Here is a 17,118-nt window from a genome sequence, read left to right as displayed (position 1 = left end):
CTTAACTGATTTTGGCAGCGGCAATCCAGCCGCAGAATGAGCCTGCTGAATCGTATTACCGATCCAGCGAGCAATATTTTGCTTTGAAGCAGGAGCACCAAGCTTGTTGGAAGCATACAGGATAAACAAAGATTCTGTTTTCCTGACCCTAGCCGTTCTGGCTACATAAACCTTCAAAGCCCTGACCACATCAAGTAACTCGGAATCCTCCAAGTCAGTAGTAGCCACAGGCACCACAATAGGTTGGTTTATATGAAAGGATGAAACCACTTTTGGCAGAAATTGTGGACGGGTCCGCAATTCTGCTCTATCCGCATGGAAAACCAGATAGGGGCTTTTATGTGACAAAGCCTCTAATTCTGACACACGCCTAGCCGAAGCCAATGCTAGCAGCATGACCACCTTCCACGTGAGATATTTCAATTCCACCGTTTTGAGCAGTTCAAACCAGTGGGATTTCAGGAAACTCAACACCACGTTAAGATCCCAAGGTGCCACCGGGGGCACAAAAGGAGGCTGAATACGCAGCACTCCCTTCACAAACGTCTGAACTTCAGGTAGAGAAGCCAGCTCTTTTTGAAAGAAAATGGATAGGGCCGAAATCTGGACCTTAATGGAACCCAATTTCAGGCCCAAAGTCACTCCTGACTGTAGGAAGTGAAGGAAACGGCCCAGCTGGAATTCCTCCGTAGGGGCATTCCTGGCCTCACACCAAGCAACATGTTTTCGCCATATACGGTGATAATGTTGAGCTGTCACGTCCTTCCTAGCCTTTATCAGCGTAGGAATGACCTCATCTGGAATGCCTTTTTCCGCTAGGATCCGGCGTTCAACCACCATGCCGTCAAACACAGCCGCGGTAAGTCTTGGAACAGACAGGGCCCTTGTTGCAACAAGTCCCGTCTTAGAGGAAGAGGCCACGGGTCCTCTGTGAGCATTTCTTGCAGATCTGGATACCAAGTCCTTCTTGGCCAATCCGGAACAATGAGTATTGTTCTCACTCCTCTTTTTCTTATGGGTATGAGAGGAAGAGGAGGAAATACATAGACCGTTTCGAACACCCACGGTGTCACCAGGGCGTCTACAGCTATCGCCTGAGGGTCTCTTGACCTGGCGCAATACCTCTGTAGTTTCTTGCTGAGGCGGGATGCCATCATATCTACCTGTGGCAGTTCCCACCGACTTGCAAGCTGTGCGAAGACTTCTTGATGAAGTCCCAACTCCCCCGGGTGGAGGTCGTGCCTGCTGAGGAAGTCTGCCTCCCAGTTGTCTACCCCCGGGATGAACACTACTGACAGTGCGCTTACATGATTCTCCGCCCAGCGAAGAATTCTGGTGGCTTCCGCCATCGCCACCCTGCTCCTTGTGCCGCCCTGTCGGTTTACATGAGCCACAGCGGTGATGTTGTCTGACTGAATCAGAACAGGTTGACCGCTAAGCAGGGCCTCTGCTTGACGTAGGGCGTTGTAAATGGCCCTTAGTTCCAGGATGTTGATGTGAAGGCAAGTCTCCTGACTTGACCACAGACCTTGGAAATTTCTTCCCTGTGTGACTGCACCCCACCCTCGGAGGCTTGCATCCGTGGTCACCAGGACCCAGTCCTGAATGCCGAATCTGCGGCCCTCGAGAAGGTGAGCACTCTGCAGCCACCACAGGAGAGACACCCTGGCCCTGGGGGATAGGGTGATTAACCGATGCATCTGAAGATGTGATCCGGACCATTTGTCCAGTAAGTCCCATTGAAAGGTCCTCGCATGGAACCTGCCGAAGGGAATTGCCTCGTACGATGCCACCCTCTTTCCCAGGACTCGAGTGCAGTGATGCACTGACACCTGTTTTGGTTTTAATAGGTCCCTGACCAGTGTCATGAGTTCCTGAACCTTCTCTATCAGGAGATAAACCCTTTTCTGGCCTGTGTCCAGAATCATGCCCAGGAAGGGCAGACGAGTCGTAGGAACCAACTGCGACTTTGGAATATTCAGAATCCAGCCGTGTTGCCGTAACACTTCCAGAGAACGTGCTACGCTGATCAGCAACTGCTCTCTTGACCTCGCTTTTATGAGGAGATCGTCCAAGTATGGGATAATTGTGACCCCTTGCTTCCGCAGGAGTACCATCATTTCCGCCATTACCTTGGTAAATATTCTCGGAGCCGTGGAGAGACCAAACGGCAACGTCTGAAATTGGTAATGACAATCCTGTACCACAAATCTGAGGTACGTCTGATGAGGTGGATAAATGGGGACATGAAGGTATGCATCCTTTATGTCCAGAGACACCATAAAATCCCCCCCTTCCAGGCTTGCAATGACCTCTCTCAGCGATTCCATCTTGAACCGGAACCTTTTTGGGTACACGTTCAGGGATTTTAAATTCAATATGGGTCTGACCGAACTGTCCGGTTTCGGTACCACAAACATGGTCGAATAATAATCCTTTACTTGTTGAAGGAGGGGAACTTTGACCACCACCTGTTGAAGATACAATTTGTGAATTGCAGTTAACACTATTTCCCTCTCTAAGGGGGAAGCTGGCAGGGCCGACTTGAGGTATCGGTGAGGGGGCATCTCTTCGAATTCCAGCTTGTATCCCTGAGACACAACATCTATTGCCCAGGGATCCAACTGTGAGTGAACCCACTTGTGGCTGAAATTTCGGAGACGCGCCCCCACCGGGCCTAGCTCCGCCTGTGGAGCCCCAGCGTCATGCGGTGGATTAAGTGGAAGCCGGGGAGGACTTCTGTTCCTGGGAACTAGCTGTGTTGTGCAGCTTCTTTCCTCTGCCCCTGCCTCTGGCAAGAAAGGACGCACCTCGGACTTTCTTGTTTTTCTGTGATCGAAAGGACTGCATTTGGTAATACGGTGCTTTCTTAGGTTGTGAGGAAACATATGGCAAAAAATTTGACTTCCCAGCCGTAGCTGTGGAGACCAGGTCCGAGAGACCCTCCCCAAACAATTCCTCACCCTTGTAAGGTAAAACCTCCATGTGCCTTTTTGAGTCGGCATCACCTGTCCATTGCCGAGTCCACAGGACCCTTCTGGCAGAAATCGACATAGCATTTATTCTAGAACCTAGTAGGCTAATGTCTCTCTGAGCATCTCTCATATAAAGGACAGCGTCTTTAATATGCCCCAGGGTCATTAATATAGTATCCTTGTCCAAGGTATCAAGTTCCTCAGATAAGGTATCAGTCCAAGCTGCTACAGCACTACACACCCAAGCCGACGCGATTGCCGGCCTCAGTAAGGTACCTGAATGTGTATAAATGGACTTCAGGGTAACCTCCTGTTTGCGATCCGCAGCATCTTTGAGGGTAGCCGTATCCTGTGACGGCAGGGCTACCTTCTTGGATAAGCGTGTCAAAGCTTTGTCCACCCTAGGGGAGGATTCCCAGCGTAGCCTGTCCGTTGGCGGGAAAGGATACGCCATAAGAATCTTTTTGGAAATCTGCAGTTTTTTATCTGGAGATTCCCAAGCCTTTTCACATAACTCATTGAGCTCGTGTGAGGGGGGAAAAGTTACCTGCGGCTTCTTTTCCCCATACATATGAACCCTCCTGTCAGGGACTGGGGTTTCCTCTGTGATGTGCAACACATCCTTAATAGCTATAATCATATAACGGATGGATTTAGCCAATTTTGGCTGTAACTTTGCATCATCGTAATCAACACTGGAGTCAGAATCCATGTCGGTATCCATGTCAATAATTTTGGATAGTGGGCGCTTCTGAGACCCTGCCGGCCTCTGCGACATAGGATCAGGCATGGGTTGGGACCCTGACTGTCCTGAGGTTTCAGCTTTGTCTAACCTCTTATGCAAGGAATTAACATTATCATTTAAAACCTTCCACATATCCATCCAATCAGGTGTCGGCGCCGTCGGCGGAGACACCACATTCATTTGCTCCCGCTCTGCTTCCACACAGCCTTCCTCATCAGACATGTCGACACAAGTGTACCGACACACCACACACACAGGGAATGCCCTTTTTGAAGACAGTTCCCCCACAAGGCCCTTTGGTGAGACAGAGAGAGAATATGCCAGCACACACCCCAGCGCTATGTAACCCAGGAATAACACAGTAACTTAATGTTAACCCAGTAGCTGCTGTATTTGTGTTTTTAGCGCCTAATTATGTGCCCCCCCCTCTCTTTTTACCCTTTTTCTACCGCGATCTGCAGGGGAGAGCCTGGGGAGCTTCTTCTCAGCGGAGCTGTGGAGAAAAAATGGCGCTGGCGAGTGCTGAGGGAGAAGCCCTGCCCCCTCGACGGCGGGCTTCTGTCCCGCTAAAATACATATCTTTTTGGCGGGGGCTCATACATATATACAGTGCCCAACTGTATATATGTTTACTTTTGCCAACAGAGGTCCATATGCTGCCCAGGGCGCCCCCCCCTCGCCCTGCACCCTTACAGTGACCGGAGTATGTGAGGTGTGTATGGAGCAATGGCGCACAGCTGCAGTGCTGTGCGTTACCTCATGTGAAGAACGGAGTCTTCTGCCGCCGATTTCGAAGTCTTCTTTGCTTCTCATACTCACCCGGCTTCTGTCTTCTGGCTCTGCGAGGGGGACGGCGGCGCGGCTCTGGGATCGGACGACGAGGGTGAGATCCTGTGTACGATCCCTCTGGAGCTAATGGTGTCCAGTAGCCTAAGGAGCAGGACCTAGCTTCAGAGAGTAGGGCTGCTTCTCTCCCCTCTGTCCCACGATGCAGGGAGCCTGTTGCCAGCAGAGCTCCCTGAAAATAAAAAAACCTTACAAAATACTTTCTTACAACAAGCTCAGGAGAGCTCACTGAACAGCACCCAGCTCGTCCGGGCACAGATTCAAACTGAGGTCTGGAGGAGGGACATAGAGGGAGGAGCCAGAGCACACCAGAATCTAAATTATTTCTTAAAGTGCCCATGTCTCCTGCGGAGCCCGTCTATTCCCCATGGTCCTTACGGAGTCCCCAGCATCCACTAGGACGTTAGAGAAATGTTGTACAGGATTTAGTAATTTATTATTTTCTGTGTTATTTGGAGTAATTGATGCAATAAATGGTGTGCAGCTTTAATATGACAGTTATAGGATTAGTTTGGACAACTCTAAAGCTAGGTACACAGGGACGTGCAGTGAGCTAAATGGCTCAGGAGGCAGCGGCTAGCACCAGATCCAGATTTACACACAATATATGAGCCAAAGGGTACATCTGGGTATTATACAAAGGAGCAGCAGTATAAACTCCTGGAAATTTGGTGAGTTTTGATCAGAGATGTGCGGAATAGATACACAGGGGAGGCACTGCCTCATCTGCCATAGAGTTTTTATTCCAGAGTTGTAGCTATAAAAATGGATTAGAATAATGCAAATAAGATATTTCAAACATATTCTATGTATTTTTCATATATTTTATACGGTCAAAACTTTGGCACAAACGTTAGTATGACAGGAAAGGCTCTGCCTCTGCTCTGGTGCACACTATACAATTATCTTGCAGATAATCTGCCAGATCTGGCTGGTTGGAATGAAAATCTGGTAATGGATGACAGCAAATGACAATCGACCATTTGCTCCCAAACTGGAAAATTAATAAAACCTGTCGTTCATACAAATTGGTTAAACACAAATTTAACCAACTTGGATGAACGACTGTTTTTGTCCGTCCTGCAGTGTCTGGGAGCAAATGGACAATTGTGATTTGTTCTCATCCATTACCAGATTTTCATTCCAACCAACGAGATCTGGCAGATTATCTACCAGATAATTGTATCACTTGTGTAAAATATATGCACTTAAGAACAGATTCATTCTGAAAGAATTTGTCCAGGGAATAAATGATAAAAAAAAAAAAAAAAAAAACACACAACTCAGCACATACACATAGATGCCATTGACAGCACTGGAGCATTTTGCACAAATTAAACAGATTTAACATGGTGTTTTTCCAGCTGGGTGGCCATCCCATCTAAAGGTCCATACACACGAAGCGATACAGCTGAGCCATTTTGACTATATAGTCAAAATCGCTCAGAAAGTTAGTGCATATCACTCTGTGTGTACGCAGCCAGTGATAGCGATGCACGTTCCCGCCGGGTCGCTATCGCTGCTAAAAATAGCCTGTGCAGGCAAGTCAATTTTGGCTAGGTCGCTGAAAAAGAAAAAAGCATCCCCTTGCTTAAATCAGTTAGCTAAAATCGCTTGCACACTTAAGGCCCATACACACTGGGCGATTTTGAGCTGAAAGCAGATCACTTTTGGTGTGTTGTGCTGCTTTCAGCTCAAAGCCGCCCAGTGTTTATGTACAAGCGGTGAGCGCTGATGCGTGCTCCCACTTCATCGCTGGCGGACGCCATTCATCTACTGGTATTACCAGTAGATGAACGGCGGGGTGAGCGGCTTTCCATAGCGTCCTGCTATGGAAAACCGCTCACATCGCTGGGCAGGGGGGGGGAAGCGCTCAGTGTGTATGCACTGAGCGCTTTTCAGCCCAGCGATGATCGCTGTGCATACACGCTGGGCAAAACCGCCTAGTGTGTATGCACCTTTAGTCAAAATCACTGGAAAAGTTAGTCAAAATCCCCTACTGCAAGTTCAAGGGAAATCGCTCAGTCAAAATCTCTCCGGTGTATGCACCTTAACTGAAACACTATCCTAAAGCATTACAATGCAATGGACGATATGGACAAATCAGTCAGCCAGTGAGGTAATCAACATATCTATGCATGTCACCTGCCCAACATAACAAGAAAGTTCCTTACAGCTGTGGCAGGGTCATACATTTGGTGCGATCAGTGAACCACTAGATATGTGGCAGACTTTAACTATAAAACCATTACATAGTGTGCGGTCATCCAGCAATCAGACAGAATTAACAGATTTTACAGAGTAGAATCACAATAACCTTAAAAAACAGGTTTTATGCAAAGGCGGATTTATTACTCTTACAAACTAACATCTCCACCACAACCGTTTCCTTTCTTTGGCAAATAAAGTCCAACACAAAGTGAATCGGTAAAAGATGAGAAGGTCATCGGTTTCCATGCTATTTTCACTATGCTATAAAGGAGCAAGGACACACACTTGTATAACTGTAAGAAAACTAAAAGGAACACAGATGAGACATGTATTTCATTGCACAACACTGGATTATACCGATGATTTGTAGAATTTATCATACTGAATACAGCAGCTATACAAATTGACAAGATGACTTTGGACATGTACAGTGGTTTGGGGGGGGGGGGGGGGGGGGGGATCCAATTATCATTATTCTGTACACTTTGCATCCACCTTATTGAATAAACCTCGTTTTGAAACCATCTCCTGAAGATTATGGCAAATATCTTGACTTTTTATATTTAATCTACAAATAAAATGAACATCTGACAGAAAGAAATGCTGTTCTCAAGGTCTGCTAAAATGGCTGTGGTAGATTGCAGTTCAGACTCATGTACATACACCCAGCCATCTTTAATTGAATCCCAGCATCATATGTTAATGTATATACTAACAAATGTGTATAGCATTGCAGGAAGCATTCTAAATCCAAACAGTCTTTACTGTGCATTTACAATGTGACAATTGTATTCAACAAATACAGAATGTGTAACAATAAGTGCTAAGCTGCCAACACTGAGCCCTTTCCACACAAATACCACTAGCCTGCTACAATTGCAGCTGAAAGTAACACACATTTTGAGAACTCGTTTCACGTTCTCAATAATAGCAGCTATTTTTACAGAAAGCACAGCCTGCCTGTCACTAACAGTCTGACATAGGAAATATCGCTACACATGAGGAAACACATTCAGGCTACCCAGCCATCTGTAATGGGTCACGTGAGCAAGCTGCAAGTTACTGTACCTGTCATATATTATGGCCAATACACAATAATAGTACATATCATCCACAATGTAACAATGTGTGTCTGAGAAGGCAATGATGCACCACCACATGGTGCTAGGCAGATATGTTATCTTTAGTGAGCATCCTGTCAGCAGTGTTACACTAGGCTGATGACTCCATCACTATTTTGAGGTCCTATTTATATATGAGCCATAGGAAGTGGAACACACAGGTGACCAAAAAGTCGTGTACAGTAAGAAAAACACAAATGGAAGCCCAACCCCCTCTGCTTTCCAGGATGCATGTCCTATGGAGCCAGGACATGCAGCTAGTCATCACTGCATGTGGTGCTGAAGAAAGACTAATGTAATGCATTACACTATTATCATCCTGCACACCAGCCATCTCATGCACAAAGCAATCACATCTTGGGCTCATACCTGTTTCCATGTGATTGAGGAATTCCTGGGCAGCTTGCTTCTCATGGTTTTGCAGAACAGGCTCATAAAGCTGCCTGACTTTTGAGCCACCTGGGTTCAAACAGCAACACTCGCTGATGAGCGCCATGTACTCCTTGATGTGATCCACTATCCTGGAAGACAATCTCTTGACAAAGTTCACAAAGTCCTGAATGAGCTGCGCGCACCTCTCACACAGACGCCCCATCTCGGTCTCAGGGAAGATTCAGCTGGTGCTTGTTGGTGATACTGTTGGCAAATTGCTGCTATTGTCCTGCTGCTGAGAGCTTATGAAAAAGGCATTACACTAGCTGAGATCACCAGTCTCTGTGCACCATCGCTGCTGCTGCTGCTGCTGCTGGGAGAGAGCTCAGTGGAGGGAGCAGACAAAGAGAAGCATGAAGTCACCAACAGCAAAAGCGCAGACACGGTGATGTCATGGCGGGCCACGCCTCCTTTCCGAATGCACCATGTCTATTGGCCTGTGGAAGGCGAGGTTTTTCACAGCAGAACAGGATAGTCCAGTTCTCTAGGAACAAAGAAGCTCCCGTATGCTGGCTAGGCATTTACAGCACACATCAATAACAACACGGCTGTGTCTCAGTAGCTATTTCAAGAACAATATCAGAGGCTTTGTCTATAGCTTAATTTTGTTTATTGCATAAATATAAATGCATTAGCCCCGTCCCCTAATGCCCCCAAGAACATTTGATCATATATTATTTTGCTATCAGTCCATATCATAGAACAATCCGCACACATAGTGCTGACATTTAAAGGTAACCACAACTACTGAATACTGTACTGAAAGTTACTCCAAATATCAACATACTATGCAATCCAAAGAACAATATGTGCATTATGAGTAGGACACAGGGGAGCATGGTTACATAACAGCTGGCTTGGAGAATTGTTGTTTTCACATATCCAAACGATGTTACTGAGATGAGCATTATTATCCTGTTCTACTCCTGTCACATGTAAAACTGAAATTTCATTGGCTGGGCAAGTAAATGAGGTGGGGATGAGGAGAAGAAGGGAGTCAGTGGGTGAAAGGAAACTAGGGGAAGTATATATGCAGCTTATCTGAAAATGTCACAGCAAAGATAATCAATGTAGTGTGTGAATGCCAATACTATATAGAGGATTTACTGATAACTGAGCTAGTAAGTGTACTTTGCAAATTGTAGTGTATTAACCCCTTTGCTGCTGAAGGTGTTTGCACATTTGCATTTATCATATTCCAACATCAGTATCAATTTTCTTTTTTAATGTGGTATCCACACAAATTATGCCTTGTATTTCTTTCAGAAGACTTTGTCATTTTCTTTTCTTTTTTTTTGCATGTTTTATTGAAAGAGTCTAACAAGACAACCATATACAAAACAAAAAGCAAGTTATGAGACTAATCAGTGTAGGTTCCAACCAATAGCAAATAAATTAGAACAAGAGAAAGTTCATGTGGAAATTCAAAGCATGGGTGACAGAGAGACAGAAACACATAGGATACCGGCGTTCAGAATCCTGCAGTACAGAAGAAATGGGTACAGGGTGTGCCGTGTGTGTAGTGGCATATCTATAATGGATGCAGGGTGTGCGGTAGTGGCGTGCGGTCAGGTGAGGCAGAGCCTCTTCTGTTATATTCCAGCAGGGCCGCCATCAAGGGGGTACTGTTGGCACATCTGTCCCGGGCCCGGCCACTCTGACAGAGTAGAGGGCCGGGCATCTCATACCGCCCACCGCCACTACTGCCCTGCAGTTAGATGATGGCGGCCTCTGTTCTCCCGTCTCCCGCCGGGCGATGCCCATGCAGTAAACTATTAGAAGAGGCTGCCAGCTGCCGCTGTACAATGAAGTTTATTATACAGTGCAGCTTGACGTCATGACGTATCCTGCACCAGAGCAGAAGAGAGGAGCCGCCTGTCTGAGAAGCAGCAGCAGCGTAAGCATGGGAGAGAAAAGAAGACGCTGACACAAGATATAGGGTGTATGTAAATCGTGATAAACAGTGATAAGTGCAAGGTGATAACGGTTCAGCCAATCAGCTCCAATATGTAAATTGAAAGTTAGGAGCTGACTGGCTGGTGCGTTATCACCTTGCACTTATCACTGCTTTATCACTTCTCCAGGCTTAATACATCTGCCCCAATGTCTTCAAACCATGGCGTGCACCATGTTTCCGAAGACCTGCGCATGCGCAGTAGACTTCGGCACAATGCCGCAAGCTACAGCACCATGGAGAGGAGGGGCCCTACCTGGACTCTGTGCATGGGCCCCCTCCTCTCTTAAAAGGCCCCTGGAACAAAGGTATTTTACCAAGATATGGGATAAATTACACTGTGTAGCAATCAGATCCCATATCCTATAAAAAGTATCAATTGATATTTTAGGAACAATAGGAAAACGGTGATGTATAAATAATGCTCAAAATTGTTCCCCAGACGGGAATAAATAATACAGTGTATTCCCCTGGCATAAATCAAGGTAAACAATTATATAATATACAGATTCAACCTGGATATAATTTAATGGCAACCACCCTAATACCAATTGGGTGCCACGCACTGCTTTGCTCATGGCATGCAGCAGCCATCCATGTTCTAACAATTGAAGGCCACTTTTCACTTTTTTGCACAACTTGTGCACTTATGACTAAATATTTCGGCACTACCATCACTCCTAACCACTTGCTGGATAGATATGTAATGGGACAAATTCTTATCGCAACTAAACTGCTGCTAGCCCACCATTGGCCTTCCACTGTCATACCAAGCATGGACACTGTTGAATCGAAGGTTCAGTTTGAAAGAGCGGGCTGTTCTTACTCGTCATTGGCAACCAACCCTCTGATTGACTGGTTTGGGTGGAGTGAGTACTGGTCTGGAAAGAGGCTGAACGTTAGAGTGGGGAGTTCCCAAACAGTATCCCTTTGCCTGGTCACCGTGTTTTCTCAACATGGTTTAAGGTTTCCCCCTGATCACTGATCGCTTATACATTTTATATATTACACTTTGTATTTATCATTCTACAACATGATAAGTAGTCTTTTTGTTCGGTGATAACTGTGCCATTACTATTGTTAGTTGTTGTCTATTTTATGTACCTTGACCTGCGGGTCCTACACTGTTTCTGGATCCCCTCCCTTTTCTTTTTATTGTTTTGCACTACACTGTATAATATGGTGGTGACTTACGCTTTATATTTTGTATGGCAACCGCTGAAGCTCTTGGCATTATATGATTGCCACTGATGCTTTCTGTATTATATACAGTAGCCATTCCTGTGATGTTCTCTGCATTATATTGTAGTCACTGAATAAAGGCCCATACACACTTGCCGAGAAAATAAGCGACGTCGCTCATTTTCCCCCTTCCTGAGCGCCGTCGCCCATTTTCTCAGCAAGTGTGTATGCCGCCAGCATGCATGCTCTATCTGGACTGTCGTCCAGGAGCTGCATTCACGGCCGGCGGCTGCGTGACGTCACTGAGCGATATGAGCTGTCATATCGCTCAGTGTGTACGGGCGGCCACCAACCGCCCAGTCCGGGAGGGGAAACACTAGATGACGTCGCTCATAGAACAATGTTGTCTAGTGTGTATGGACCTTTAGACCAGCTTGTTGTACAGTGTATATTTGATGATAGCACTACTATTCACATCACTGGATAATTAAAACATATTTTATAAAAATTAAGTAAAAACTTGTAGATTCAAATTGACTCAGAGTTTTCTTTGCATAATGCTGGATTTGCAGAGGCAGTTCAGCTGCCATCACAATGTGTTTGGACAAAGACAATTGCAATGGCTGAAAATACCTGTTTGAAATTGCCAGCTGGTGTAAAGCAGGAATGTCTCATTGTAACTGCTGGCAGAAGCCAATCTGAAAATATAACCAAACATGTAGCCAAATTGTCAGGACCAGTTGGGTGGTCATACTGTATTTTTATTAAGACATAATAATCTAACAGTGAGTGCATCTGGCTTCCAGATCAGTATAGTCCCAGAATACACTGGGCTGGCTACAGACAACAAGTGTTTTCTATGCTGAACTGAGCATGCTCCAGGCAAATCCAGAAGAACTGACCTCTCCTCTACAACAGCTGAGACAAACATCTTGTATTGTGTCTTGAAAAAAATTACCATGGCCCCAAGACTCATTCTCTGCTTTAGTGGAGTATGCACGTTTTTCTTGCATAATTCTCTCTACTTGTGTATGTGCATAGAGACTAGGAGGTATATTTACTAAAGCTTCTAAAACAGACAAGCAGTGGTGTTGCCCATAGCAACTAATCAGAGTCTAGCTATCATTTATCTAATGCATTCTAGAAATTGATAAACAGATTCTGATTGGTTTCTAATTAGAGTGTCAGTACTAGGGATGGCCATTGGCGGGTTTTCCATTGATGGTCACCATCAATAGTACCATTAATGGATAACATCAATGGTATAAATCCATCTGTTAGGGAACTATCAATGGTTTCCCTCACCGATGGTCATCCCTGATTAACTATGCGACTGGCGGCGACTGGGGGCGGGGCTTCATGGGTGTCAGGGGCAGAGCTATGTTCCGTGTCCTGGCACATTGTAGAAAAAAAACCCTAAGTTGTTGTTCTTTACCATCGATGGTGGGAAACCATCTGGTTCTCCCCTATCGATGGCAGAAGTATTCAACATCGACCATGATTGCCATCCCTAGTCAGTACCAATCTGTGAATGATTGAGAACCATATTTAATAGCAAAGCAGCAACATTTACTAGCTTTCACTGCATACGACTTTAGGCTTATGAAACATACAGTATATCCAAGGGTCACTGACACTGTAGGCTGTGAACAGTACACAAGAAATAAGGCTTATACTTTTCTGACAACTGAAAGAAAAGATTACAGATACTTCTTGGTAAAGCAGCACAGGCAGTTAAGAAAGTCACGTCAGATGCAGAGACTAATTATATGACAAATTATTCATATTTCTGTATTTAAAAAAAAAAAAAAAGCACAGGGACAAAGGGTCATAATAAAAAATAAAAAGCAGAAGTATTCTGTAAAGTGAATACATAAGGGAAAGGCGGTCTTGGTAAGCTATTGGTCTATGTTTTGTAGGGCATGAATACTTGCCCTGCAAAAGATACTTAATATGTCACCAAATTGGATTTCTATTGCACATACAAAAGAAATTAGGCAATTCTCCCTGATAGTCCCTGATAAGCCGAAGCTTATCCCCGATGGCAGCACTTATCATGGCTAATTGGACAGCCCCCAGTGAACCAATAAGTTGTGGTAAATTAACGTGGTAATTGCATACAGCCCTTTGTGTTGGGTGTAGTACGGGTGACCGGCGGTCTCCTGACCGCCGGTCACCTTACCGACACCGGGATCCCAGCAGCATACCGGTGGGGAAGGGCGAGTGCAGCAAGCCCCTTGCGGGCTCGCGCATGACTACCACCCCTTTGTGTTTAATGTATATCTTAAAATATAGCTTTAAATAAATAATTTAATACAATATGAAGTAAACAAGTCTATCTGATCATTGACTTGTTATTTTGAAAAATCTATTAGGCAATAATGGTAATAGTCAGAGGCAAACTACTGCAAACATGGACATAAGATAACACCAGTGGCGTAACTACTGCCCCCGCAGCCACTGCAGAGGCTTGGAGGCGCAAGGCTGTGGGGGCGCCACCACTGATTCAGAGTAGAGTGACTAGTCGTCCGCATGTCAATCTGCTAAATGTCCCTTCCAAGATGGCCGCTGCCATGGAGGAGACAAGCTAGAGGTCACACTTGACCTCTAGCGTCTAGGAGGTGCCGAGACCCGCGGGAGCGCGTAGCGCTGGCCGCGACCAGCGGCACCCTGCAGCCCTGCCACCCTGCTACTGTGGAGCAGCGTGGGCAGCAGCAGGAACAGGAGGATCGGGCAGCGGTGTCCGCGGCACACTATACAGCGGGGAGCGGTTTGGGCAGCATTACTCCCCATGACACCCAGTGCATGAAATCCCTGGCAACAAGCATTACCCCCTCGCAACGAGAGTGACACCCAGTGCATGAAACATCTGGCAACGAGCATAAAACCCAGCGCATGAAACCCCTGGTAACGAGCATGACACCCTAAGCATGAAAACCCCTGGCACCGTGCATGGAACCAAGATCATGAAACCCTTGGCAACGATCAGGTAATTTAAAAGTAATTAGAAGCCTTACTGTAGGGCTTAATGTGTAATGGGCATTGCGGTGTGTGGCATAATATATAACGGGCACTGCAGTTTGTGGCATAATATATAACGGGCATTGTGGTGTGTAGCATAATGTATCACGGACATTGTGGTATGTGGTATCATGTATACCTGGCATTGCGGTGTGTGGCATAATGTGTCACAGGCATGACGGTGTGTGGTATATGTATCATGGGCATTGTATGTGGCATAATGTCTTAGGGGCATTGCAGTGTGTGGTATAATGTATAACGGGCATTGCGGTGAGTGGCATAATGTGTCACGGGCATGACGGTGTGTAGTCTACTGTATCACGGGCATTGTATGTGGCAAAATGTCTTAGGGGCATTGCAGTGTGTGGTATAAAGTATAACGGGCATTGTGGTGTGTGGCATAATGTGTCACAGGCATGACGGTGTGTGGTATAATGTCTCAGGGACACTGCAGTGTGTGGCATCATTTATAACGGGCATTGCGGTGTGTGGCATAATGTGTCACAGGCATTACAGTGTGTGGCATAATGTCTAAGGGCCATTGTAGTGTGTGGCATAATGTAACATGTGCATTGCAGTCTGTGGTATAATGTATAATGAGCATTGCGGTGTGTGGCATAATGTATCACAGGCATGACGGTGTGTAGTATAATGTCTTAGGGAAACTGCAGTGTGTGGCATAATTTATAACGGGCATTGCTGTGTGGCATAATGTGTCACAGGCATTACGGTGTGTGGCATAATGTCTAAGGGCCATTGCAGTGTGTGGCATAATGTGTAAGGGGCATTACTATACAGAGGAATAATGATAAATAATGTAAGGGGCATGAATCAGGATAAAAAAAATTCCTGTGGTCGCCAATGTCCCGGCGTGCAGGTTGCAAAACTGGGGTATAAGGTAGTCTTTTCCCGCAACGAAACACCACTTTCAGCGAATCCACACCCATTTTAATGAAGCCACACCCTTTTTTTGGCACGCGCAAATTCTTTACTTTGAGAGTGCCAATTATGAGGGTGGGAGGGGGGGTGCCAGAGAATGTTATGGCTTGGGGGAGAAAAATTTCTAGTTACACCACTGGATAACACGATGCAAAATAGGTATTATCAGACTACAATTTTTTCAGTTTTAGGGCAATTTTGGACCAACAAGTCTCAACTAGATTCCTATCACGAAAATGATGATAAGAAGAATACCTATAAAAAGAAAAAAAGAAAGGACAGGAGGAGAAAAATACTATATATATATATATATATATATATATATATATATATATATGTATATATATATATACACACACACTGCTCAAAAAAATAAAGGGTACACTTAAACAACACAATGTAACTCCAAGTCAATCACACTTCTGTGAAATCAAACTGTCCACTTAGGACGCAACACTGATTGACAATCAATTTCACATGCTGTTGTGCAATTGGAATAGACAACAGGTGGGAATTATAGGCAATTAGCAAGACACCCCCAATAAAGGAGTTGTTCTGCAGGTGGTGACCACAGACCACTTCTCAGCTCCTATGCTTTCTGGCTGATGTTTTGCTCACTTTTGAAAGCTGGCGGTGCTTTCACTCTAGTGGTAGCATGAGACGGAGTCTACAACCCAAACAAGTGGCTCAGGTAGTGCAGCTCATCCAGGATGGCACATCAATGCGAGCTGTGGCAAGAAGGTTTGCTGTGTCTGTCAACGTAGTGTCCAGAGCATGGAGGCGCTACCAGGAGACAGGCCAGTACATCAGGAGACGTGGAGGAGGCCAACAACCCAGCAGCAGGACCGCTACCTCCGCCTTTGTGCAAGGAGGAACAGGAGGAGCACTGCCAGAGCCCTGCAAAATGACCTCCAGCAAGCCACAAATGTGCATGTGTCTACTCAAACGATCAGAAACAGACTCCATGAGGGTGGTATGAGGGCCTGACGTCCACAGGTGGGGGTTCTGCTTACAGACCAACACCGTGCAGGACGTTTGGTATTTGCCAGAGAACACCAAGATTGGCCACTGGCGCCCTGTGCTCTTCACAGATGAAAGCAGGTTCTCACTGAGCACATGTGACAGACGTGACAGAGTCTGGAGACGCCAAGGAGAACGTCCTGCTGCCTGCAACATCCTCCAGCATGACCAGTTTGGCAGTGGGTCAGTAATGGTGTGGGGTGGCATTTCTTTGGGGGGCCGCACAGCCCTCCATGTGCTCGCCAGAGGTAGCCTGACTGCCATTAGGTACCGAGATGAGATCCTCAGACCCCTTGTGAGACCATATGCTGGTGCGGTTGGCCCTGGGTTCCTCCTAATACAAGACAATGCTAGACCTCATGTGGCTGGAGTGTGTCAGCAGTTCCTGCAAGACGAAGGCATTGATGCTATGGACTGGCCCGCCCGTTCCCCAGACCTGAATCCAATTGAGCACATCTGGGACATCATGTCTCGCTCCATCCACCAACGCCACGTTGCACCACAGACTGTCCAGGAGTTGGCGGATGCTTTAGTCCAGGTCTGGGAGGAGATCCCTCAGGAGACCATCCGCCACCTCACCAGGCGTTGTAGGGAGGTCATACAGGCACGTGGAGGCCACACACACTACTGAGCCTCATTTTGACTTGTTTTAAGGATATTACATCAAAGTTG

At 46.0% G+C, this 17,118-nt stretch overlaps 1 protein-coding gene across 1 annotated transcript in view; it reads right to left on the bottom strand.

Moving 5' to 3' along the window:
* The window catches only part of LOC134909951 (uncharacterized), a 145,928-nt gene extending 137,211 nt beyond the window's left edge, over positions 1 to 8,717 (bottom strand). The window contains exon 1 of the mRNA XM_063917407.1: positions 8,268 to 8,717. Within this exon, the coding sequence (XP_063773477.1) occupies positions 8,268 to 8,493 (226 nt within the window). The 5' untranslated portion in view covers positions 8,494 to 8,717. The remainder of the gene's footprint in view (positions 1 to 8,267) is intronic.
* Positions 8,718 to 17,118: the final 8,401 nt, after the last annotated feature.

Source organism: Pseudophryne corroboree, chromosome 4 (genome assembly GCF_028390025.1).
Source record: "Pseudophryne corroboree isolate aPseCor3 chromosome 4, aPseCor3.hap2, whole genome shotgun sequence".
NCBI lineage: Eukaryota > Metazoa > Chordata > Amphibia > Anura > Myobatrachidae > Pseudophryne > Pseudophryne corroboree.
Note: the sequence above shows the minus strand (reverse complement) of the source record. Positions and strands in the feature narration are given on the sequence as shown.